This window comes from Ornithorhynchus anatinus, chromosome 1 (genome assembly GCF_004115215.2).
Source record: "Ornithorhynchus anatinus isolate Pmale09 chromosome 1, mOrnAna1.pri.v4, whole genome shotgun sequence".
NCBI lineage: Eukaryota > Metazoa > Chordata > Mammalia > Monotremata > Ornithorhynchidae > Ornithorhynchus > Ornithorhynchus anatinus.
This window is the reverse complement of record NC_041728.1, coordinates 144999917-145025964: the sequence shown is the minus strand read 5'-3', so window position 1 is coordinate 145025964 and position 26048 is coordinate 144999917. Positions and strand designations below refer to the sequence as shown.

At 39.6% G+C, this 26048-nt stretch overlaps 1 protein-coding gene, 1 long non-coding RNA gene and 1 other non-coding gene across 11 annotated transcripts in view; 2 read left to right on the top strand and 1 right to left on the bottom strand.

Moving 5' to 3' along the window:
- Positions 1-26048, top strand: part of PEX5L (peroxisomal biogenesis factor 5 like) — a 288594-nt gene that overhangs the window by 139616 nt on the left and 122930 nt on the right. For 4 of the 9 annotated variants that reach the window (XM_029066450.2, XM_029066482.2, XM_029066427.2 and 1 more), the window contains exon 2: positions 25046-25150. The exons of 1 other annotated variant lie outside the window; for it this stretch is intronic. In XM_029066450.2, the coding sequence (XP_028922283.1) occupies positions 25046-25150 (105 nt within the window). Of the gene's footprint in view, positions 1-22137; positions 22204-25045; positions 25151-26048 lie in introns of all 9 variants that reach the window. 4 more of the 9 variants (XM_039913166.1, XM_029066443.2, XM_039913167.1 and 1 more) reach the window with 2 other exon arrangements.
- On the bottom strand, positions 4012-25047 carry LOC120638631. Its single transcript, XR_005660393.1, has 2 exons — positions 24858-25047; positions 4012-4125 (listed from the first exon to the last, which is right to left on the bottom strand). It is a non-coding gene; the product is annotated as an uncharacterized LOC120638631 (long non-coding RNA).
- Positions 4823-4960, top strand: LOC114816007. The gene has a single exon (XR_003763777.1). It is a non-coding gene; the product is annotated as a small nucleolar RNA SNORA7 (small nucleolar RNA).

The window sequence follows — 26048 nt, the reverse complement described above, 5'->3', positions numbered from 1 at the left end:
CATGAATCAAGTCTCCAGAAAACTGTAGATTCAGAAGACCAGGAAAGATCAAATCTCCAAACTTGTACATCCCTTTCCACCATATTCAACCAGTAAGTGCAGTTGTACATTATCCAGGCATCTGTCTGGCTTCCATTTCAGCAGCCTGGTGAGAGCAAAAGATAAATCTGCTCCGGGATATTTTAATGAATGGGAAGCAAATTCTGCTGAAGGCAAGTGCAAAACATGCCAGACTTTCATCTCCAGAGATTGTGTCTGCAAAGGGCACAGCATGCAATCTGGGGATAAACCAAGAATAGAAACTACAAGTCATATTTTCAGCCCTGTGTTCTGCCCCCTGGGGGCAAAGCTTCCCTCTCGGCTGTGTCTTCTTCCTGTGGCAGGAACTAGGGATGAAAGAAAATACACTTTGTTTAAAGGAAGTCTGTGTTGAATGAGATGAAAAATAAAACACCCTGTGAATCTCTTCCAGTCAGATGAATAATTCTTGCCAAAAGATGGAGGAGTTGAAGTGAGATGGTACACATGCATGAATTTAAATATGAATAGTATTTAAAAACACTGATAAAACTGTTTGTTTAGGATAATCAGTGGCTGTTCAATGCATTGTGTTCTGGCTGACATGCCCCATAAATCAGGACCTTATACAAGATGGGAAGTGGAAATTAACCACTCTACTCTCGCCCTGGGACTCAAGATTTTTAGGTCACATTATCTCCCCCTTACAGGATAGGTTCATCTCACACAAGTCAGTGCTGTATGGGGTAGAGGGCACCAGTATTACCAGAACTGGGGTGGTGAAGGCAGAGTTGTTTCCTTCATTCCCACGATTTTGGAGGCAGGGAAGTAGAGTGTACCTTCCCCCTCTTAACCATTGAGTAATGCTCATCCCAAATTGGCAAGGCAACAGAAAGGTACATGTATACATTCAATTCAGTGGTAATTTTTGAGCACTTCAATTATATTTACTGAGCTCTTCCCATTTGCAGAACACTGTACTAAGCACTTAGGGGAGTACAGTACAACAGAGTTGACAGGCATGGACCCTGCCCACAACGAGCTTACACATACATCTTCATGTACAATGCCCAGATGAGCAAGAGATTTTTCCCTCAGTGACTTTAAGATGGGCAAGAGATTTTTCCCTCAGCAACATTCACCTCTGTCAGCACAATCAGGGCTATCGCCTCTGATTTGAGGGACGACTCTGATGCCTACTAAGCCCCAGGTTGAAGAAGGATGACAGTAGGCAGGACAGGGAAAAGACAAAGGAGTGGGGACTTTCTACTGCCCACCCCATACACTCCGCTCCTCTGCCGCTCACCTCCTCACTGCCCCTGTTCACGCCTATCCCGCCGCCGACCTCTGGCCCACGTCCTACCGCTGTCCTGGAATGCCCTCCCTCCTCACCTCTGCCAAACTAACTCTCTTCCCCTTTTCAAAGCCCTACTGAGAGCTCACCTCCTCCAAGAGGCCTTCCCAGACTGAGCTACCCTCTTTTCTCTGTGCCCTCTGCGCCTCCCTCTTCCCCCTTCACCTCTCTTCAGGTAAGTCCCCTTTCCCTCTGCTCCTCCCTCTCCCTCTTCCCCTCCCTTCAGCACTCTGCTCATTTGCATATATTTTTTATTACTCTATTTATTTTGTTAATGAGGTGTACATCCCCTTGATTCTATTTATCGTGATAATGTTGTCTTGTTTTTGTTTCATTCTGTTTTACTCCCCCGATTAGACTGTGAGCCCGTCATTGGGCAGGGATTGTCTCTATCTGTTGCCAAAGTGTACATTCCAAGTGCTTAATACAGTGCTCTGCACATAGTATGTGCTCAGTAAATGCTATTGAATGAATAAATGAATGTAGGGACCCAAAATAACTAAATTACCTTCCTTCAGACTGCTACCAACTCACCCCCCAGCCACCCTTATCACTTGATAGGGCCATCTGATGGGAAAGAGTGAGAGAGAGTGAGGGAAAGGTTCAGGATCCTTTTTCTTTGTCTATCCAATTATCTAATTCCTTTTTACTACATTTGTCCTGGGAACTTGAAAAATTTAGTTTGTCTCATACCCTAGGACTAGGTAATGGCCAGAGATGCTTATCCATCTGATTCTCAGCTGTGACACCTTTAAATTCTCACCTTTTCAAATTGTATTTATTAAAAATATCTCTTTTGGGTTGTCAACTTGTGTAAAATGGATTTTGGGGGCATTGGATAATTTCTTCTTTGAAATAATATATAACACGTATAATGATATGATCATGTTTATGATCATTATTGTGGTGTTTGTTAAGCACTGGGGAAAGTACAATATTCAGATCAGATCAGTCCATTCATTCAATCATATTTATTGAGCGCTTACTCTGTGCAGAGCACTGTATTAAGTGCTTGGAAAGTACAATTTGGCAACAAAGAGAGACAATACCTACCCAACAACGGGCTCACAGTCAGTTCCCATGGGATCCACAGCCTAAGGAGGAGGGAGAACAAGATGAGAAAACTGAGGCACAAAGAGGTTCAGAGTCTTGTCCAAGATCACATAACTAGAAAATGGAAAACAGCATGACCTGGTGGAAAGAGCAAGGGCCTGGGAGTCAGAGGACCTGGGTTCTAATCTCGACTCTATTGCCTGCAGTGTAACCTTAGGCAACCTTAACTTCTCTATGTGTCAGTTACCTCATCTGAAAAATAGGTATTAAATTCTACTCCTGCTGATTTCGCCTGTGAGTCCCAAGTGGGACAAGGACTGTGTCCAATGTAATTACCTTGAATCTACTCCACCGCTTAGTACACTGCCTGGTACATAGTAAGTCCTTAACAAGTATTGTAAAAAAGAGGCTTGCTAAAGAAACTCTTCCCATTTTATTAATGATTAACTGTCCTTGAAGAATTTGTACAAGAACTTCAGCACACACTCCCACCTTCTATTTCCAACAAACATGTATCTCTGCTATTGCTAGGCACCCGTAGAGGAGGTAAAGGGTCCATAGCTTTCTTCAGCAGGTGATCACATATTAAAAATCTTTACACATTGGCAGTTCTTTCCCGGGATCCTTTCAATCTGCTGCAAATCTTTTTTCTCTTTTATAAATTGTCTTTCATTTGACACACTTACAGTCAAATTTAGCCTTAGAATTCATGGATTTTTTTTTCTGAAACACATATCTCAGCCTCATCAGATTCAGGTTAAAAAGTAAAAATAGCTTCTCACTGTGCCTATATTCACTTGCCCTTCCTCATAAATGGCATCTTCAAAATGAGGATTTTTATTCGATCAGTTAAACCCTAAAATATCTTTCTGGTTTTGTCTCTTGGTTATTAAAGTGAGGAAATAATAGTATAGCATTATTTAAACAAAAAGACCCACATCTCCCTTTGATTTTCAGTTTGAATTGTGTGAAAGACAAAGCTCTAGGCATCTAATTACGGTATATCAAAATAGAACAGGATATTTAATCAGAATAGAAATTCAGTCTGTCGAGGAATCTGGCTTCAATTTGCTAAAAGAGTCAGCTCTCCTTTTACTTTGTGACAAAAGTTTTATTAGTTCAAAAGACAGTCACTATATAGCCTTAATTTTTCTGATAATATGGATATTTTAATTAATATTTAAAACTTCAAATATACAATGGAAACCCTTTCCATTTTCCAAAGAGAGTGTATTTTGTTTTCCAGAAAATGCTACATAGTGTGAGAAAAAGAGTTTAGTTTAAATTGGAATTTTGATAATAAAAGGAATACGCAAAACCTTTATTCACCTTCCACAGAAAAGGGCATAGATTAAGAGCCTGTAAAAGAAATATTTTAAGTTCTGGCCAAAAGGTGTCTAATCTATTCACTGTGTCTACTTGTTTTGTTTTGCTGTCTTTCTCCCCTTTCTAGACTGTGAGCCCGTTGTTGGGTAGGGATTGTCTCTATCTGTTGCTGAATTGTATTATCCAAGTGCTTAGTAGAATGTTCTGCACACAGTAAGTCCTCAATAAATGATTGAATGAATGAATGAATGAATGAATAATCAGGATTTTGAATTGTTTACTACAGAGATGGGCATAGCTTGGTATCTTCAGGTAAGAGATGAGACCTGACTGTAGTATTTTAAAAGTTCTGCATCAATGAGGATTGACCAGATCTGGAATGAGAAAATATTTCATTAATTTATAAGCTTAATACAAAGTCTGCCTTTTTTATTTCTTAGAAAAGCTGCAAAATAAAAACTAGGAGGTCAATTTTTCTAACTTTTAGTTCGTGTGTGGTGACTACAGGTATATTCATAAAAATTCATAATGGAAAGGAAGAAATCCAAAAAATGAATACATATTTACAAACTAAGCATTTATGTTCTTATTCATCCTTCATTCAATCATATTTATTGAGTGCTTACTATGTGCAGAGTACTGTACTAATACCAAAATAAACAGACACATTCCCTGCCCATAGCAAGTTAGAGTCTAAAGGGGTGGAGCCAGACATTAATATAAATAAATTACAGATATTCATTCAATCATATTTATTGAGCTCTTACCGTTTGCAGAGCACTGTACAAGGCGCTTGGGAGAGTACAGTACAACAGTAAACGGACACGTTCCCTGCCCCCAACGAGCGTACAGTTTATAGCTTACAGTCTGTCCGTCTCCCTCGATCAGACTGTAAGCCTGTCAAAGGGCAGGGACTGCCTCTATCTGTTACCGATTTGTACATTCTAAGCGATTAGTACAGTGCTCTGCACATAGTAAGCGCTCAATAAATACTATTGAATGAATTAATATAGCATGGGAGATAGATGTTAATATAAATAAATAAATTACAGATATGTACACACATGCTGTCCCCTCTCAGGATCACACCTGGAGAGTTTCCAGTACTCTATTAGTCTTGGTTGAGGGAGGAAGAGTCAAGCAGAGGCATATCCATTCCATTCTTAACTTGGGCAGTGGCTAGAAAATGGAAGGCAATCTGCTACAAGTCAAAACTCACCTGTGCTGGGCAGCAGTGGCATGGCAGAGAGTCAATGGTGGAGACTCAAGTTTACTGTGCAGTGGTAAACCATGTCCATATTTTTACCATGAAAACTCTATGGATACACTACCACAACAGTTGCAGATGGAGGCATTAATATAAATAAAGTATAAGTGGTGTGGGGATGAGGGGGGTGTGAATAAAGGGAGCAAATCCATGTGTCTGGGTGATACAGAAGGCAGTGGGGGTAGAGAAACTGAGGACTTGATTGGAGATGGCCTCTCTGGAGAAGATGTGCCTTCAGTAAGGCTTTGAAGGTGGGGAGAGTAGTTGTTGTCTGTTGAATATGAAGAGGAAGGGTCTTCCAGGCCAGAGGCAGGATATGGGCTAGAAGTCAGTGCAGACACAGAAGAGACTGAGTTATAATGAAAAGGTTGGCATCAGAAGAGGCAAGTGTGCAGGCTGGGTTGTTGTAGGAGAGCAGCGAGGTAAGGTAGGAGAGGACAAGGAGAGTGCCTTAAAGTCAGTGGTAAGGAGTTTGGTGTGATATTGGATGGGCAACCATGGAACATTCTTGAAGAGAGGGGAAACATGGACTGAATGGTTTTGTTTAAAAACGATCCTGGCAGCAGAGTAAAGTATGGACTGGAGCGGGGCAAGAGAGGAGGCAGGGAGGTCAGCAAGGAGGCTGATACAGTACTCAAGGTGGGATAGGATAATCGGATTATTATTCAATTATCCTAGCTTGGATTATTAGCTTGGAGTATTGTGGTAGCTGTTTGAAAGGAGAGGATAGGGTGGATTTTAGCAATTTTAGTGGATTTTAGAAATGTTCCGGTTCTATTTTCCTTCCCTGCCACATCCTTTTTCTCTTTTTTTCATATTAGCACCCATGACTTCTGTCCCAGATGGACTGAAGCAGCAGGGCCATTGCATGGATTTTGTGCCAAGCACATTGGGTGTCAGGAAGCATTGAAAAGGACAGGATACGTCTTGAGGAAGAAGCAGAAGGCATAGCCCCTGAACTTCAAGGAATCTGACCATTAGCCCGAAAAAACCACGATTGAGGAGTATGGCCTATTGGAAAGATCCGGGAGTCAGAAGATCTGAGTTCTAATTCCAGCTCTGACAATTGCTTGCTGAGGTAGAGAGAGAGCAAAGCAGAACCACTGAGAGCCTAAACTGAGACCAGGTGATACTTAAGCTACTAACTCAAGGAATTAACCAGCCTCATTGCTATTAAAGAGTAATTTTTGGTGCCTGACAGAAATAGAGTAGGGAACAGGGAATTTTGTGACAATTTGCTACTGGATAAGCTGTCCACCGGATAGGTTTCAAATGTCTGAAGAAGGCAAACTAAACTAAACTGGGGTTCACACTGGTAAAATACTAACATAGAGAGTTCAGTGGGAATTCTAGAAGCAGAGCTGTCCACCATCATCACATTTTGCCAAGTACAACTTGTACTGGAGGAGGATTAGTTCTGGCAGCCCTCAGGTCCTCTAAAAGAAAGAAAGAAAGACCCCAAAATAGAGGTGTCCAGATGAAGAAGGAGCAAAATCCTCCAGCTCTCAGTTTAGGGTTTTTTAAATTATAACGGTTAAGCACTTACTCTGTGTCAAGTACTGTTTTAAGTGTTGGGGTAGATACAAGTTAATCCATATGGATTCAGTCCCAGTCCCATATAAGGCTCACAGTCTAAATTGGAGGGAGGATAATTTAATCCCTATTTTATAGACGAGGTAACAGAGGCAAGAAGAAGTGAAGCAAACTTGCCCAAGCAGCAGACAAGTGGTGGAGCCGGAATCCATATCCTCCGCCTCCCAGGCTCGTGCTTTTTCCACTAGGTCACATTGCTCTCTTGCACCACTGAGGGGTTCCTTCAGAGTGGATAGGAGCCCGGCATAGGAGTGGGTGATTCACTTATTAAGTTCATAGCTAGCTGTATGGGTGCCATCCTGGAAGACAGCCTGGTGACTCACTTGCATGAAACGTGCAAAATGTAGCATATTTCACAAGGACTGCAGAAAGGTTATTAGAGGGAGATGAGAGGAGACTGCAGTTCACAGTGGTATCAATAACATATGAAGGCCAAATTTAGGTTATCAAGAAGGAGTCCAGGATCTAGGACTTCCATGGATGATTTTCTAAAATACTCTTTGTTCCATTTGCAGAATTTGTTTAGATACACAAAGGAAATTAGGCAGGCCAAAAGAGATTCTGGAGAGTCCCCTACAATGGATAGCACAGATACACACACACACATGAGAAAATCCCAGATTTCAGCACCCATGATAATAATAATTGTGGTATTTGTGAAGTGCTTAGTATGTGCCAGGCACTGTACTAAGTGCTGAGGTTGACACGGTCCCTGCCCCACATGGTACTCACCATCTCGATTCCCATTTTACAAATGAGGTAACTGAGGCACAGAGAAGTGAAGTGACTTGTCCAAGGTCACACAACAGACAAGGATTAGAACCCAGGTCCTTCTTTCTCCCAAGGCCTTGCTCTGTCCATTAGGCTTTACTGCTTCTCACTAGGCCAAGCTGCTCAGTAGACCATGATACATACACCCCAGAGATAGAGCCATTCTGGTTTGATGTCTTCAACCAATTTCTAGCCACTGCATGATAAATATATCCCAGGGTTACAGCTACATATACACCTCAATAACCCAATGAAACACTGAAAGAAGGCTTAAAAAAAGGGAATTTCAGGCATAAGGGAGAACGCAAGCAAGACACCAGTGAGAGAGACAAGAACAAAACACAGTGAGTAGGTTAGCAGGAAGGAACCAAGCATGCCAGTTGGGGTGAGGTGGGAGAAGAGAGATAATAAGGGGGAGAGAGCTGATTGGGTGCCCTAAAGTCAATGCTAGGAGTTTATGCTTGATATGAAGAAAAACAAGAAACTACTGAATGCTATTATTATTATCTAAAAACGGGAAACTACTGAATGTTATTATTATTATCTTGGTATTAAGCGCTTGCTATATGTCAAGCACTTTTCTAAGCACTGGGGTAGATACAAGTTAATCAGGTTGAATACAGTCTCTGTCCCATTTGGGAGGCTTCAAAGTCTAGGAATGAGAACAGGTATTTAGTCCCCATTTTAAAGTTGATGAAATGGAAGCACAGCAAAGTTCATTCATTCAGTCGTATTTATTAAGCACTTACTGTGTACAGAGCACTGTACTAAGCACTTAAAAAGTACAATTCAGCAACAAATAGAGACAATCCCTACCCAACAATGGGCTCACAATCATGAAGGGAGGAAACAGACAATAAAACAAGTAAACAGACTCTAAAGTACGCAGAAAGCAATTGGCAAAGCTAGCATTAGAAGTCAGGTCCTCTGACTCTTATGCCCATGTTTTTTCCACTAGGCCATGCTTCTTCTCAGTTCTGAGGAGTGCAGAGGTGTGTGCAGAACAGTGTTTTATATAAATTATATAGACAGCAAAGTGAAGTCTGGACTGGAGAAGGGAAAGGCTGGAGGCTGGAAAGTCAGAGAGGAGGCTAATACAATAGTGAAATCAGAATACAAGTGTCTGGACCTGGGAAGTGGGTGTCGGGATGAAGTTGAAAGTGCAGATCCTGAAAATGCAGAAGAGGAAGAACTGACAGTATTCAGTGATAGGCTGAATATAGCATTTGAAGTAGAGGAAGGAGTGAAGGATAATGCCAAGGTTCCTGGCCTGTGAGGCGGGGAGAATGATAATGTTGGCAACTGTGATTGCATAGTTTTGAAGATGACAAAAAGTAGATAATATATGAGCAGAAGAGCCTTTGGGAGGGTTCTGCACCAAAAGCTTAAAAAAAAATGAGATTAATGGATTGGAAGGAACGAGTGTCATGAACAGAAAATTGACCCAAAACTAAGAACGATGGGGAGATAGAAATGGGCATTTTTTTTCGAATGAAGAAGTATAAAATGTGGGGCCCCATGGATCAGGTCAAAGATTGGTTTTGTTTCATATCTTTGTAAATGATCTAGAAGCATGAGTGTGCAGTTGATAGTAAACTCTTCCAGGGGATGAAATGCAAGAAACCTTATAAAACTTAGTGAGTATGCTAAAAAATGACATATGTCCTTCAGTAGGAACAAGTGCAAGTTTTGTACCTTAGGAAAAATAATCCAAATGGACAGATGCAAGGTGATGGACTCAGGGTATCAGTCAACACTCAGAAAACAGATCTTGGATTTGTGGGTGACTTTTTAAAAATCATTGTTTCAGTGGGTAACAGGGGCTGAAAAAGGTGAATCAAATTTTGAACATTATAATGAAGGGAATACAAAACAAAAAATAAAGGAATTTTGGCATCACATGCATCATGGTACACCTGAAATAGGAATAAGCTTTAAGTGGGGTTCTGTGTCTTAGAGACTATGAAACAGAGCTGGAGACAACATAGAAAAGAGCAATCAAGTTTGGGATGGAGCAGTTTCCATGGCAGAATGACTGTAAGAGTTATGACTCTTTGGTCCAGAAAGACTCAGGCCAAATGGAAGTCTTCAAAATCATAAAATTCTGAATAAGTAAAACAGAACTATTGTTTACCAAATCGCACACCAGTAGGATGAGGGGACAGCATTGATGCTTGAAGTTGGTAGGTTTAAGGTGAACAAAAATGAAACATCTCTTCACACAAAGCATTTCTGTCATCCTTACATTTGGATTTTCACCCTTTATTCACCCCTCCCTCAGGCCCAGAGCACTTACATACCTATCTGTAATTTATTTACTTATATTAATGTCTGTCTCCCCCTCTAGACTGTAAGCTTGTTGTGGGCAGGGAAGGTGTCTACCCACTCAGTTATATTGTAATAATAATGGTGGTATTTGTTAAGCACTTACTATGTGCCAAGCACCGTTCTAAGTTACAAAGTTATCAGGTTGTCCCACATGGGGTTCACAATCTTAATCTCCATTTTACAGATGAGATAACTGAGGCACAGAGAAGTTAAGCAACTTGCCCAAAGTCACAGAGCTGATAAGTAGTGGAGCCGGGATTAGTACCCACGACCTCTGACTTCCAAACCTGGGCTCTTTCCACTAAGCCACGCTGTACTTACCCAAGTGCTTAGTACAGTGCTCTGCACACAGTAAGCACTCAGTGAATATAATTGATTGATATGTTACCGTTACCTCGGGCAGAAATTATCAGCAAGTTCCAGAGGGAAGGATACACACACAGGGTTGAGCTGTTCGTAATGAGTATGAGAGGAGGAAAAGGTTTCCAAATAAATGGGAAAACTTAGGGATGCTAAATAGAACTTGCCTGAACATTTGGACTAATGTCAATGAGGAATCATTATTCAGTTCTTCCAAGTATCCAGGTGATAATGTGCCACAGAAGCAGGATACTGACAACAATGTGAAAATAATTTTTCACTTGTTTCTATCTGGATGGCTGATACATGAAAACTGTGTGAAGCAATATAGTAACTACTGGAGGACAAAAGAAGCCACGTTGAGGTTCACGTAGGTACCTCGACATGAACCTGTACAATACAACTCTGTTATGTTGTACTCTCCCAAGTGCTTAATATAGTGGTCTGCACACAGCAAGTGCTCAGTGAATTCGATTGATGGATCGATTGTTTGAATCACTGAGAATGTGGGGGAAAGGGTGGATTCAATGAGGGGAGCCTAGCACTGGGCTTGTCCATAAAGTCATTTCATCCTTGAGGGGCTGTTCCATCCCCTATGGAGTTGCCTATAGATAGGGTCAATATTTGGTCAAAAATATCCAGAATGTCAGTGCACCAAGCATTTTCCTAGGTGCCCAATGGGGAAATCTAACAATGAAAAAAGGTCACTACTATTTGCAGAGTTGATGGAAGTGCATCCAGACTAGGAAGAATATTTATCTTGGAAGCTACATGGCTTAGTGGAAAGAGTACAGGATTGGGGGTCAGGAAACTTGCTGTACTTCTTGCCTGCTATGCGACCTCTTTGGAAAGTCATTTAACTGCTTTGTGCCTGTTTCCTCATCTGTTAAGTAGGAATGAAATATCTGTTCTCTCTCCCCCCACCCTTGTATTGTATCTCTCCAGCATTTTGCACAGTGCTTGGCACATTGTAAGTGCTTAACAAATATTATTTTTATCACTTATAAATATTCCTCAAATATATCAAAGGCCAGAAGCTGGCTATAAAACTGAAAACAATTTGTGGGCTGATGAAAGTTTATTAACCCTGAAGAAGTTTTTTAACCTGTCTGTAAGCATTCATTCATTCAATCGTATTTATTGAGCGCTTACTGTGTGCAAAGCACTGTACAAAGAGCTTGGGAAAGTACAATACAACAACAAACAGACACAGTCCCCGCTCCTACCAAGCTTACAGGCTAGAGGACAAGCATATAATCATAAATTGAAAGTCAAACCACTAAACGTTTATTGAAAAATTTGTAGATGGATCTGGTGACAATCAGTGGCACAAATGTGATGGTAGAAATTTTTTCCTATCCTTAACACCTAGAAATAGTATTAATTTATATTTTATGGAATATCAGTATCCTGCGGTTGCCTTTATACTCAGATCTCAAAGGACACAATGCATTATTTAGCAAGTTTAAATGAGTTCAGCCGAAACACTCTTAAATGTTAATTTAATCTCTTCTAAAGTATTCTGAAAGTTACAAAGAAGGAAATTCATGGGTTAACAGAGTCGTCTTTTGTGACTCATGGAAAAGGTTCACAGGTAACTATTGAGGACATATTTCAATTTGGAACATACAGCTATGATTGTTCCAAATTCAGCAGATGACTGTAATGTCAGAAAGTCTTTATCAGCTAGTGATCTGTCAACTTGACCTCAGGTCTCTATATAGTTGCCCTTCATATTTGAAGAAGACATCATTGTCGGGGAAGTTCAACTGTAAGTATATGCGGATCTGAAAAGGCCGGTACTGAAAACACAATCCTGGCTTCATTATGCACACAAGATACCTATCCCTTCTTATAGTGTCATGTTTGATGCTTGCAGCGCCTAGAGCTGTTTTCGCTTTTGCTTCCCTGACTCTCATTCCTTATAAAACTGGTGCTCAAAAAGCACCATTCCTTTCTTGATAACAGGAGTCAAACTAGACAATCTAAGCAGCAGAAACCCAGATCACATGTGATGCATGTGGTGATGTTTTACTGTAGACTTAAAATATTTCTCTGTCTTCCCAGCTCTGCCACTTGTCAGCTGTGTGACTGTGGGCAAGTCACTTAACTTCTCGGTGCCTCAGTTACCCCATCTGTAAAATGTGAGCCCCACGTGGGACAACCTGATTCCCTTGTGTCTACCCCAGCACTTAGAACAGTGCTCTGCACATAGTAAGCGCTTAACAAATACCAACATTATTATTCTTTCTTGATTTTGGTTCCCAATTTCAACTCACATACAATAGTTTGGGTATCCTGCTGGCATCCATTCTTATTGTGTGCGCCACCCAGGATAGTTTTACTGAGGTGAGCATAGCTTTAATATTAAGAACAGAGTATTTTGACTTTTGTTTCTTCACCTTGACTCCTGCTCTAAATTGTAAACTCCTTAAGAGCGTGGGTCAAATTTTCTCCAAGTTCTGTAAGTTGCAAGAAAACCTATCTGTGGTGGCTGAGAGCACCCATAACAATCCTCACCATAACTAAGAACTTGCTCCCCGTGATTGGCCTGAGAATAATTTTATTGCTACCCCTTAGCTCCCACTTCCAGTGCACCCCAAAGGATGCTGCTTCACCAGTTAACCCACTGTTGAGCAGACTCATTGCAGATCAAATGATTTCATTATTCATTCACTTCTAATCCTTGACCAGCCCCTTCCAGGAAAGAGTCAGGTGTCATGGAATTTTTTCCATGACGTTTCCCATTCTTCCCAGAGAAACAGGGTGTGGAAAGGCACGCAGCTTCAAGGTTGATTAAGTGCCCCACCCCCACACCTTTCGTTGATTCTTATCCTTCCCACAGAGCCCCTATCCAGTTTCCACCAGAGGCTTGCGGTGCTCCCTTATTTCTGTGCATCCTGACAGTTCCTCACTTTCTTCTGGTGGTCTATTTGTTTTCCACAGTAGTTGAGCTTTCACCTATTTCACGGCCTTGCTTTTCACCTATACTCTCTAGGTGACCCTAGCATTCTGCCTTATATCCTTTTAGAGAAGCAGCATGACTCAGTGGAAAGAGTACAGGCATAGGAGTCAGAGGTCATTGGCTCTAATCCCAGATCCAGCAAGTCATTTAACTTCTCTGTGCCTCAGTGACCTCATCTGTAAAATGGAGATTAAGACTGTGAGCCCCATGTGGGACAACCTGATCACCTTGTATCCCCCCACAGCACTTAGAACAGTGCTTGACAAATAGTAAACGCTTAACAAATACCAGCATCGTTATTATTATTATATCCTTAAATAAACCTGGCATTCGACCTTACATTCTGTAGCCTTACTGGGATCATGCAAGACCTGAAGTCTACAGTTCCCCCCATTTTGAACCAACCCCATTTTGTCAGCCGAGGGCTTATTACCACTGGTAAAACTAAGAATTCTGTCATGCCCACAATACAAACTTAATGAATGTTAATTGATGATGGGAATCACATTTTGCCCGCAGGTGCATGAGGTATATTTTTACATTTACAATGAACTTTGTAATAATTCTACTTTAGTAATACATAATAATTACTTTTAAAATACCCACTGGGTGTCCTAGTTTCATGTTAATTACCAGGAATTTGAGATCAATTTCACAATGGGAAGCATAGTTTCAGATTCAGAGAATTTAAGAGCATAAAGTATTGAAATCAAAACAAATATTCCACTGATTCAGGTATCAGTGAATGAGTAGGAGGGGGAGAAGCAAATTTTGAAAATATATTGGGCATTTTTTGCATTGTAATTGTTAATACATTTATAAATATGAACTTACCAATGTAAACATTTCAAAATGGGGTAGAATTTTAATAGATACCAAATACCGAGTCAACTAGTTTCTGAAAGTAGTTTGTCAACAAGCCCAAATAGAAAGTGAATCCAGCAACAACAGAAAATTGTCAGAGTTAAAACTCTTGGACCATCTGGTTAAAAAAAAGATCACTGTTTTAGGATTTTGTTAATAAAAAAAGTTCCAATAGCAAAATAATTAAATCAAGCAGTGATATTTTGATTGCTTACTGTTTGTAGAGCATTATACTAACTGCTTGTAAGAGTACAAGATACTTGGTAGACAGATCCCTCAAGAGTTTAAAATCTAGCAGATCAGACAGACATTAAAATAAATTACCGGTAGAAGGGAATAAAGAGATGAATATTGGGATGAGGGTGAGGTGCTTAACAGGTAGGTAGTTAACTGCAAGGATGATGAAGAAGGGAGGATGAATAGGATGGGAAGAGGAGATATTTGTGAGGCTTCCTGGAGGAGGTAGGCTTTTTACTATGACCCTAAAGATGTGGAGAATGGTGGGTGGTCTGAAGATATACAGGTGGAAGAAGTTCCAAGCAAGCTTGAGGAATTGCACAAGGTGTCAATCATAGGAAAGATGATACAATGACACAGTAAGTAGATTGGTGTAAGAGGAGTGAAATGTGCTGGCTGGATTGTAGTGGGAGATGAGAGAGGATAAATAAGAGGTGAGCCCATTGTTGGGTAGTGATTGTCTCTATTTGTTGCTGAATTGTATTTTCCAAGCGCTAGTACAGTGCTCTGCATGCAGTAAGTGCTCATTAAATATGATTGAATGAATGAATGAGAGCTGACTGAGTGACTTAAAGCTGAAGGCTGGGTTGTATTGGTAGATGTCTTGCTTTATGCCGTCGAGTCATTTCCGACCCATAGAGACACCATGGACACATCTCTCCCAGAAAGCCCCACTCTCTTTGCAGTTGTTCTGGCACTGTATAGGGTTTTCTTGGTAAAAATACGTAAGTGGTTTACCATTGCCGCCTTCTGCGCAGTAAACTCATGTCTCCACCCTTGGCTCTCTCACACGCCCCTGCTGCCCAGCATGGATGAGTTTGGGCTTGTAGCAGATTGCCTTCCACTATCTAGTCACTGCCCAGGCTAGGAATAGAATGGTTTGGCCTTTGCTTGACTCTCCCTCCCACAGCCAAGACTGGTAGAGTACTGGAAACTCTCCAGGTGCAACCATGAGAGGAGGAATGGGAGATGAGAGGGGATAAACAAGAGGTGAGAGCTGATTGAATACCTTACAGCTTCAGGTGAGGAGTTTCCATTTGATTTGGATATGGATGAGAAATCACTGGAGATTTCTAGGAGTAGGGAGATTGCTCAGAATAATTTTCTTTAAGAAAAATGATCCAGACAATAGAGTGAAGTAAGGACCAGAGGGGCTGGAGGCAGGGAGGTTATCAGTGAGGCTGATGCAGTAGATGAGAAGGGATATGAGATATTCATATTTCCTATTTTGTGAATGAGGCATGAATAGCTGAGGCAGAGGCCTAAAAAATACAAAAATAAAGAAATGCTATACAAAAACTGTTGAAAATATCTCTCAGTAATGAAACTCACTTGTAAAATGGTAATTGAATTTATATGATGTATTCACAAAGGGATCTAATGAATACACATATTCATAATTTAATGGACTTTCTGTAACTAAAAATGAGTACCAAGTAATATCACCTTATGACATTTGAATAAATTTACTGTCTTTTATTCTGCAAGTATATAACAGTATTTTAACATTCATTCATTCATTCAATAGTATTTATTGAGCGCTTACTATGTGCAGAGCACTGTACTAAGCGCTTGGGATGAACAAGTCGGCAACAGATAGAGACAGTCTCTGCCGTTTGACGGGCTTACAGTCTAATCGGGGGAGACGGACAGACAAGAACAATGGCACTAAACAGCGTCAAGGGGAAGAACATCTCGTAAAAACAATGGCAACTAAATAGAATCAAGGCGATGTACAATTCATTAACAAAATAAATAGGGTAACGAAAATATATACAGTTGAGCGGACGGGTACAGTGCTGTGGGGATGGGAAGGGAGAGGTGGAGGAGCAGAGGGAAAAGGGGAAAATGAGGCTTTAGCTGCGGAGAGGTAAAGGGGGGATGGCAGAGGGAGTAGAGGGGGAAGAGGAGCTCAGTCTGGGAAGGCCTCTTGGAGGAGGTGATTTTTAAGTAAGGTTTTGAAGAGGGAAAGAGAATCAGTTTGGCGGAGGTGAGGAGGGAGGGCGTTCCAGGACCGCGGGAGGACGTGACCCAGGGGTCGACGGCGGGATAGGCGAGACCGAGGGACGGCGAGGAGGTGGGCGGCAGAGGAGTGGAGCGTGCGGGGTGGGCGGTAGAAAGAGAGAAGGGAGGAGAGGTAGGAAGGGGCAAGGTGATGGAGAGCCTTGAAGCCTATGAGGTCTTCCCATTTGTTAAGACATGAATTTAATCATTTTGCTCCAGGAGACCAGTCTTGAACATTTATTTCTTTAAAAGGGGTGTGTGTCAAGTTTGGACAAGACAAGAATCAATTAAACAATCGGTGGCATTTATTGAGTTCTTACTATGTGCAGAGCACTGTACAAATTGCTTGGGAGAGTACAGTACAACAGAAATAGCACAAAATGAGTTTGCAGTTTAGGAGAGCAAATCCATACCTTCTACATTTTCTTCTTTGAGTATGCATTAATGGAATGAAATCTTTCATAAGATTGGCTTTATAACTTCCCCATTACCTTAGGTATTCCTTGTAATCTCTCATCAATATTTACACCACCTCCCTAGAACACTTTAAATTGACCCAAGTGCTAAATGTGATTTCATGACAATACTTGCCACAACTTGCACAATGTCCTTGCCATAGCAGCATATTACAGGGACTCGTGGCTGGAATATGATTTCTGGTATATAACCTGAATATTTGATATACGCCTGCTGCAAAACAGTATGGAATAGAGGTTTGTATAAAGCTGATTGATATAGTCTAATATTTTATTGGTGTCCGCTTCTCCATTTCACATTTTTCCCACCCTCAGCAACATTTATTAGTGGAAGCAGCGTGGCTAAGTGGAAAGAGCCCAGGCTTGGGAGTCAGAGGTCGTAGGTTCTAATCCCAGCTCTGCCACTTGTCAGCTGTGTGACTTTGGGCAAATCACTTACCTTCTCTGTGCCCCTGTAAAATGGGGATTAAGACTGTGAGCCCCATGTGGGACAACCCAATTACTTTGTATATACCTCAGCGCTTAGAACAGGGCTTGGCACATAGTAAACGCTTAACAAATACCATCATTATTATTTTTTATTGAATTTCTACAATAAGCATGTGGTCCTGGCCCTTGAGTAGCTTGCAATTGTGTTTGTTTCTCTAGTCTTTTTGATTTTCTGTAATTGAAAAATCTGTACGAGGTCTAAAATTGAAGCCTGATTCAGTCACATTCAATTGTCTTTATTGAGTGCTTACTAGAGAAGCATCATGGTTCAGTGGAAAGAGCACGGGCTTGGGAGTCAGAGGTCATGGGTTCGAATCCCGGCTCTGCCACTTGTCAGCTGTGTGACTGTGGGCAAGTCACTTAACTTCTCTGTGCCTCAGTTACCTCATCTGTAAAATGGGGATGAAGACTGTGAGTCCCACGTGGGGCAACCTGATTAACCTGTATCTACCCCAGCGCTTAGAACAGTGCTCTGCACATAGTAAGTGCTTAACAAATGCCAACATGATTATTATGTGCAGAACGCCCTGCTCAGAGCTTAGGAGTACCTGCAACAGAGTTGGCAGATATGTTCCCTGTCCATAGTAGTTTACAGTCTAGAGGATTCAAATTCTCAAATGCTGTGAGGTTGCAAAATTTTCACCTTCTGCCTAATAATTTACATGAAGTCGGAATCTGTCCATCTTTTTCCTTTCTAAGAAACATGTATAACTAAGTTGTTAAGTGCCATGGACGATAAATATCACATTATTCCAACTAGCAATCTAGCAAACTAACAACAGACAGACGAAACTAGCAACAGACAGAATATTTGGACTGGATAGAATAGTATGGTATTTCTGATATTCTAAGATTTTTAATTACTCCCAAGCACCCAATAGAAATTTCTTGCTCTTCCCTCTCCTCCTCCATGACCTCCACTCAATTTTTCTATAGTTTCTTTTTCTCCATGGTCCATTTCTTCAATGGAGACAGGACACGATAAGTAGGTAAGAACAAATCAAAAGAGAGAGAAATGAAGGAGTGGTAATCTCAGAGTAGCAGCAGAGCCATTTTAATTTGAGACCAAATTACACAATAATGGATATAATTATATAAGAAATGCTATCCTGGGTCAGATGAATAGCCTACTCAATCGATCTATCGATAGTATTTATTAAATGTCTATTGTGTGCAGAAAATTGTACTAATGTCTATTGATTATTGAATGCCTATTTATTAAATGCCTATTGTGTACAGAAAAGTATACTAGCCATGATCCCTGTCTTCAAGGAGATCCAGGATTGTCTCGGGCAGTATGCCTCAAAATAATTAGAGATTTACTCTGATGTATTCCCTCTGTGACATACAGGCTCTTTGATTAAAGATATGTCACTATAATATCCCTAATAATTTCCCCTAATAATTCTTCTTATATCTTATCCATGGATCAAGTTGAGCCCATCATAATATCCCTTTAAATATTCCTAACGTTTTCCCCTGTCACCTGCTATCACATTTCCCTCCTTCAAAGCCCTACTGAAGACTTATCTCCTTAGCCTTCCCAGACTAAGCCTCTCTTTTCCTCAGCTCCCTCTCCCCTCCCCATCGCCCCGACTCCCTCCCTTTGCTCCACTCTCCCTCCCCACCCCACAGCATTGTGTATATATGTACACAGCTATAATTCTATTCATTTATATTAATGCCTGTTTACTTGTTTTGATGTGTATATATCTCTAATATTCAATAGTATTTATTGAGCGCTTACTATGTGCAGAGCACTGTACTAAGCGCTTGGGATGAACAAGTCGGCAACAGAGACAGTCCCTGCCATTTGACGGGCTTACAGTCTAATCGGGGGAGACGGACAGACAAGAACAATGGCACTAAACAGCGTCAAGGGGAAGAACATCTCGTAAAAACAATGGCAACTAAATAGAATCAAGGCGATGTACAATTCATTAACAAAATAAATAGGGTAACGAAACTATATACAGTTGAGTGGACAAGTACAGTGCTGTGGGGATGGGAAGGGAGAGGTGGAGGAGCAGAGGGAAAAGGGGAAAATGAGGCTTTAGCTGCGGAGAGGTAAAGGGGGGATGGCAGAGGGAGTAGAGGGGGAAGAGGAGCTCAGTCTGGGAACGCCTAATACTATTTATATTGATGCTAATGATGCCTGTTTACTTGTTTTGATGTCTGTCTCCCCCTTTCTAGGTTGTGAGGCCATTGTGGGCAGAGATAGTCTCTCTTTGTTGCTGAATTGTACTTTCCAAGCACTTAGCACAGTGCTCTGCACACTGTAAGCGCTCAATAAATATGACTGAATGAATGGATATTCTGGATCCTCCATCCATTAATTTAATGGGTAACAAATTCTTACCCATTTCCCTTTGTTTGTCTTTTATTGTGGTTGAAGATACAGTAGGCGGGTTGTCCTTCGGTCTTATGTTGTGAAATACAGTTGACAATAATTCTGTGATGATTCTATTCACTCCCTTCAGGATTTCAGTTCTTAATTTGAGCCAGACTCATATTGAAATTGGCAACAAAGAGCCACAGCCAAGTTTGTCATTTCAGTTATGAAATAATTGTAAAATCTACATTTTAATTTAGTAAATACCATAGATGCTGCAGACTTTGAATACTTGAATATACTAGTACTCTACTAGTAGAATGATCCTTCCAATAATCTTATTATGATATTGCATGGTGGCATGATTGTCATTATGCTACAATGCCATGGTACATTCTGAGTCACCACAAATTTGATGTGTTCAGGGAGTCTCCTGTCAGAAATGGTGAGTGAGCTTCAACCAGTCAATCAATCGATGACATTTATTGAAAGCTGATGGCCTGCAGAGCACTGTACTAAACTCTTGGGAGAACACAACAGAGTTGGTAAGACATGATTCTTGCCCTCTAAGAGTTTACACTACTCACACTCTTTCTTCCCCGCCAATCATGTCCCAACTGAGGTACAAAGTGCAGCAGTGAGTAGACGGGGTGGGATGCTCTATAGTGGTTGTAAGGTTGTTTTGTGTTTTTACATGAAGGGCCCATTCATTAACGGCTCAAGTGAGCACAGTCTAGTGCTGATGCTGTGTCAAGGCACTTTGCCCAGTCAGGTTTGTCTTGGTAATGGCTCCCACCTGTTCCACATACATTATCTGGCAATTTTGCCCTGCCCATCTCATTTAATGTCCTCAGGGGTTCTACAGTGAAAAACCCTCACCTGTGATGGCACAGCCCCAGCAAGGAGAACTGGAACTAGAACTCGGGGCTTCTGATTCCCAGTACCGTGTTCTTTCCGCCGGACCAACAGGAAGGCTAAATTTAACATGTAGAACTTTTTCATTATAAATTCAGCCTTGCTAATGTCTGCATGTACTGGTTATATGAAAATTCAGTTGTGGCCTTCCTATTTCGGGACTTGAATAAGGTCTCCAGAAAAACCCGATGGAAAACCCGACTATACAAAAAATTATAACTGAAGACAGGATTTGGAAGGCAAGAGATGTGCTATGCATTTGAAAAAAATTAGAAATTCAGAGTTTTCATATTTTTGCATAACAGAAGTCCTCAGTGTGTTTTGTTTTTAGTGAAAAACTAATATATTCTTCCAAACTCTTTGTCTTATTCTCTATTCATTCAATAGTATTTATTAAGTGCTTACTATGTGTACTAAGCACTTGGAATGTACAATTCGGCAACAGAGACAATCCCTGCCCAATGACGGGCTCACGGTCAATTTGAACCATACATATTTACATACATAATACTTTTAATGTGCTATAAATGGCTCAAATCCATTTTACATATATATCTAAAATTATATATAATACATTAAATCAAAATATATGTCTTCTCTTCATGGGACTTCTAAAATCCTACAGGATCAGTTAGTCTAATTTCAGTCAGTCCTCTATGACATTTCTGTTTTCTCTTTGCCTTGAAAATAGTCAAGTATAAAGTCTGTAAAGTACCACTGGTTCCCTTTGGTGAGGCTAGGTTTTATGATTCTTGAACATTAGCATTTGATTTATTTTATTACTTTTTTAAGTTAGAAAAATAAGTTATTCCTGGGATGCATTGTTTGTGTTCTAAGCCTACGTCCTCCCACAACTACCCTCTGTAATAATCATATAATAATATTGTAAAGAGATAGTTTAAGCAGTTCCTCAAGAATCAAATAATTGTCAGTAACAATCATTTCCCAAGTAAGTTGGGCATAGTTTCCCAATTTACTCAAAAAAGCCTAGTAAACTCATAGCAAAGTGGACAAAATGCATTTCAAACTTTTTGCTAAAAAGTAATTCAGTCACCAGAAGAGCAAAAGCTGGAAGGTGTCCCGATATTTACTGATCAACCTCTGATATTTTACTACTTTGAAAATAAAGTGAGGACCAAAGTAAATGGATCTTAATTTATTTACATGCATGAGTGCCTTGTCGGATGGTGAATACATCTTATTTCTGCTATGTTCCTGTTCTGAATAATAGAGAACTGAGCAATATTTAAGCCTCAAGTGTGGTTATACTCAGAAAACTGAACTTGACATCTGCATTATTAGAGCACAAGGGTAATCTCTTCATGTTTTAAAATAGACTTGACCAATTAGCCACAACAAAATCCCTACATTAAAGGATGCTAGCCTGCAGAGCTGCCGACGGCAAGCTGCGCTCCGTCTCATGCGATACTAGTTACCAGCTCGACCCCGATTTCTGGAGTCTCCATGGTAGATGATGAATGAGTGAGTCAGAAATAACACTTCTTGATTCCTAGATACTGGGTGGAAGCGGGAAATCCAGTCAGAGACAAGTCTTGTTTTGATTTAAAAGTATAGGCGATTTGATTTGGCGGTAGTTGTTGGGAAATAAATCCTGAATTATGGCAATATTGTTTGTGCAGAGCTTGCCATCGTGTTCTCTGACTGTAGCCACACTTTTAAAACAGTGAAGTTTTGTGGGGGGGATGGATTATCTCAGAAGGCCATAGAGCTATTTTTTAAAAAGTTGATGGCAGGCTCTAACGTGAGTGTCATGACTCTTTTCAGGTAGTAGGTGTAACCTTGAAGAAAAAGTGGCACTGTCTTCAAAAAAGTGACCTGACTCTGGCTTTGGTGGGTTTTCTCTACTGTGCAAGAAATAAAAAAGCACCGCATGTGTTTATGACAAATCCTTTCTAGCTGATCACTGCTTTTTTATAGAGTTCAGCATGAAAGGACTAATTTTTTTTTTCATTAAAATAGCATGTCAGTTGCTAATTCTAGCTTCTGTAGTTGCACAAATACAAACAAAAAGTGTACATATTGGTAGCATTTCAAATAGCAAGATACTAATGATTGGGTCTGGAAACTTGAGATGCTGATCAATAGATACCCCATTGTTTTAGCTTAAGCAAAGTTTAACATTTTTAAATTCACCTTATACGTAAAGATTAATTTCTTTGTACGGAAGAGGATTTAAAAATTGAGCATGCCTATTTGTTTAATGCTGTAAAGAACTTCTTGGAGCATGGAAAAATATATTCTCAGGATAATTGTGCTCTTTTGAAAAAATAAGTTCCAAAAGTATCAGTTTTCCAAAATGTTGGAATTGTGGAATATATATACATGGTTTAGCCATAAAATGTCTGTTTTTTGTGTTGTACAAATAATTTCTTAGATAGAAAAAATGTTATGAAGGTAGTAATCCATAGGAAATCCTCCCCATTATATACAATTGTATGTATTCTGATTTAAAATAGTCATTATTGATTTGTGTGAAGATCTTCATATCCCAACAATCTTAATTATGTTACATGGTGAAGCCATATAAGTCTCTGTTAGTCTTTTGGGCAGACAATGATAACCAAAATTGGTTCAACGGACACTTAGAATACAAATTGCTGTAGCTAAGTGTGCTGAAAAGAATCTCAGAAATTCCTTTTCATGTCCTCTAGAAATATAGCCCATTTTTTTAAATGATGCTTTTTAGAAGAAAACATAGACGTGAGATATTTCAGTCAGCTATAAATCTTCCAAAAAAAAATTTTAGTGCAAAAAAGAGACCTTAATGCCACCTCATACACATCCCCATCAGTATACATGTCAGGGAGGAAAACAGAAAAAGGACAGTGGTTGAGTCTGCATGGGGAAAGCAAACACCTGCTGGAAAACCATTGTAAAATCCAGAAATTTCATTATGGTGCTCAATGGAGGTAGTCCCATTTCCTCTAGAACAAAAGGGAATTTCCTGCTACTTAGAACAACTGAGCCCGAATGTCTTTGAAACATTAGGTTGAAGTCACCCATTCTGGATTTTTTTTTCCTACAGGATTCAGTCCTCCAGTGTGACTCCTGATTGATAGCAGTTGCCTGGGCTTTTGGTCTTTTGCTCTTACTTGTTAAAGATTTGTGGTCTACTCAGTAGCCTGGCCTCCTGGGGCAGGAACTATCCTGGTTAAACCATTAGATCTTACTATGGCTTGTTTTGATGCTCCAAGAAGATTAAAGCCTTCAATTTGCCAGGTCTCGTCCAATCTTCTCAGCCTCCTGTCAGAACTATGGAATTTCCTAGTGGCTATTCAAGAGGCAGGAGCAAGGATAGGTAGGGTTGAAGAAAATAGGCTGATATCAGGGCTCCTAGAAGGAGGATTAGAAGATTGTTGCTCCAGAGATAACACCCACCTCCATATGGAGCAAGTCCTGGTAAAACTGGTTTAGTGTAGAAGAATAAATTTAGCCCCCATAGAAGCACAAGAACAATTTCCTCTTAAAGAACACCCTTTTTCCTGTTCGGACCAGCCAATATATTAGCAGATCAGATATTGTAAAACATATAAACTTTCAGAGGCATAGGCTGATTAAAATGATGAATGAATGAAATACCATTTTCCATTATGTTTGGTTATTGACGATATTTATTGTCCTTTCAGATTAGTAGTGATCCTAGCAAATATCTTTGCAGATAATGAATTTCATTATTCACCAGTATAAGAATCAATATCTGCTTATTAACTTGCAGGATTCAATACGTTTACTGCATCATTTATTATGTATATTACATTCCCATTATAACAAGCTTATACTCCCTTTTTAACATGCATTTATAATACTAATATTGAATTCTGTGTTCTCAGTGGAAGCTCTGAAAAGAGGGGAGATCAGAAAATGAGTTGATAAATGCTACATAGATCAGAGGAAGTGATGTTTGTTTTATCACAGAAGATTTGAAAGATAATTCATTTAATGTAGTCTAAATTGCTTCAAAATGTGGTTTTTATTTTGTTTCCAATCATCTGTAATAATGTTATTTTTCAATTTTTGAAAGCTTCAAAGACTGGTATTTTTGAAGGTGGAAAACCCTGGCCGCCTAAATATGATTCAGAGATATGGTATTTTACATACACTCTGGTAGGGTTTGCTGGTTTGAATCTGTCTGAATTGTTACCTGCCTTTTTGTTTACGTCTCAATTTGTGAAATTCCTTGAGAAGGACGTATCTAACATAATTCAATGTTTGTTTGGGGTTTTTTTTTGTAAATTGGACTTCTCCAAATAATTTTAGTACAGCATATCACACCCAACCCAGATTAATAATTGGTCATGATAGGTAGGTATCATAACAATCATAATAAATAATTGAAAATAAACAATCCTTAAGGTTTTATAAATGAAGGAATTTTTAAAGTATTTTTATGCCATGAAAATTGCCTAAAATTTCACAAATATAAAATACTGTCAATAATAAATATAACCAATTCAAGTGGTAAATATGTAAATACAGATACCTACCTGGTCACAAATCATCATTTTTCACATTTGTGTATTTTGTTCTCAGCCAAAAGCCTCAAGACTTACTTCCAGCATTTTACCTCTTCATGTAATGTTGGATTGTTCTCTAAACAATTAGAAATTTTTGTAATCAATAACAAATTAAAGTTTCCTCCTGACACAAGTCATTGTTGATTTCACTGTTGTAGGGAAAAGGCTCTAGGGCGGCAGATAAGGCTGTTGCCATGGTGATGAAGGAGATACCGAGGGAGGAGTCTGCTGAAGAAAAGCCCCTCCTTACTATGGCATCACAGGTGGGCAGACCAATAGGGTTCCAGTAGGAAGCTGACATATGTTAATGTGTAGAGATTGTATTTTAACTAGTGAAGAAATATGAACTCTTTTGAGAAAAAATAGTCCTAGTATTCAGAAAAACCAATCTATAAAATGGAAAAAATTGGAAAAGGGAAAACTCTCCATTATAGTCTTTCATTTGGGCTTTAATTTCCATTTTTTAGTTTTAAAACTTATGTATGGAAATATTGAAAAGAGCCTTTGGGAAATAATGAGCCAGATGGAATATTTCACAAAAAAATTGAACAAATTCCAAATTTCAAATATAGTTATTGAAGTATACATATGTCAGTTTACCAGTAGACTATCTAAACTCATTCTTAAATGTCAAATATTATTCTTATGCTCAGAATGTACATTTTATATACCTTTTTATGGACAGTTGATTAACCTTCAATGTTCAAAGATGTATATATATCTAGAATCATAACCACTGGAAGTGGTTGGAAAATTCATAAGTGAAATTACCCTAAGTAGTTGCCTGTATTTAAATTATAATTAAGATTACAATGTGATTCCAAATATGACATTTATTTTGTTTTCCTAAATCCAGTAAATGCACTCATTCTCTTCAATATCATGAAAATATTTAGAATATGGAATTTGCCTGATGAAATCCTCTTTGGAAGGCATTTATCCCAAAGCTAAATTATAGCAACTTGGTTTACTGTATCAGCACATCTATTTCTAGCTGCTGTAAACATGCATGGTCTTGTTTTTATACCAAAAACTTTAATGAATATTGTAATATACATCATCAAAACTGGGATAATAAAATCTTCCTTTAAAGTCAACCAGTAGTTTTGACATAAGAAATCTTTTTACCTATGAAACAGAGAATCTGTATTTCAAAGATCA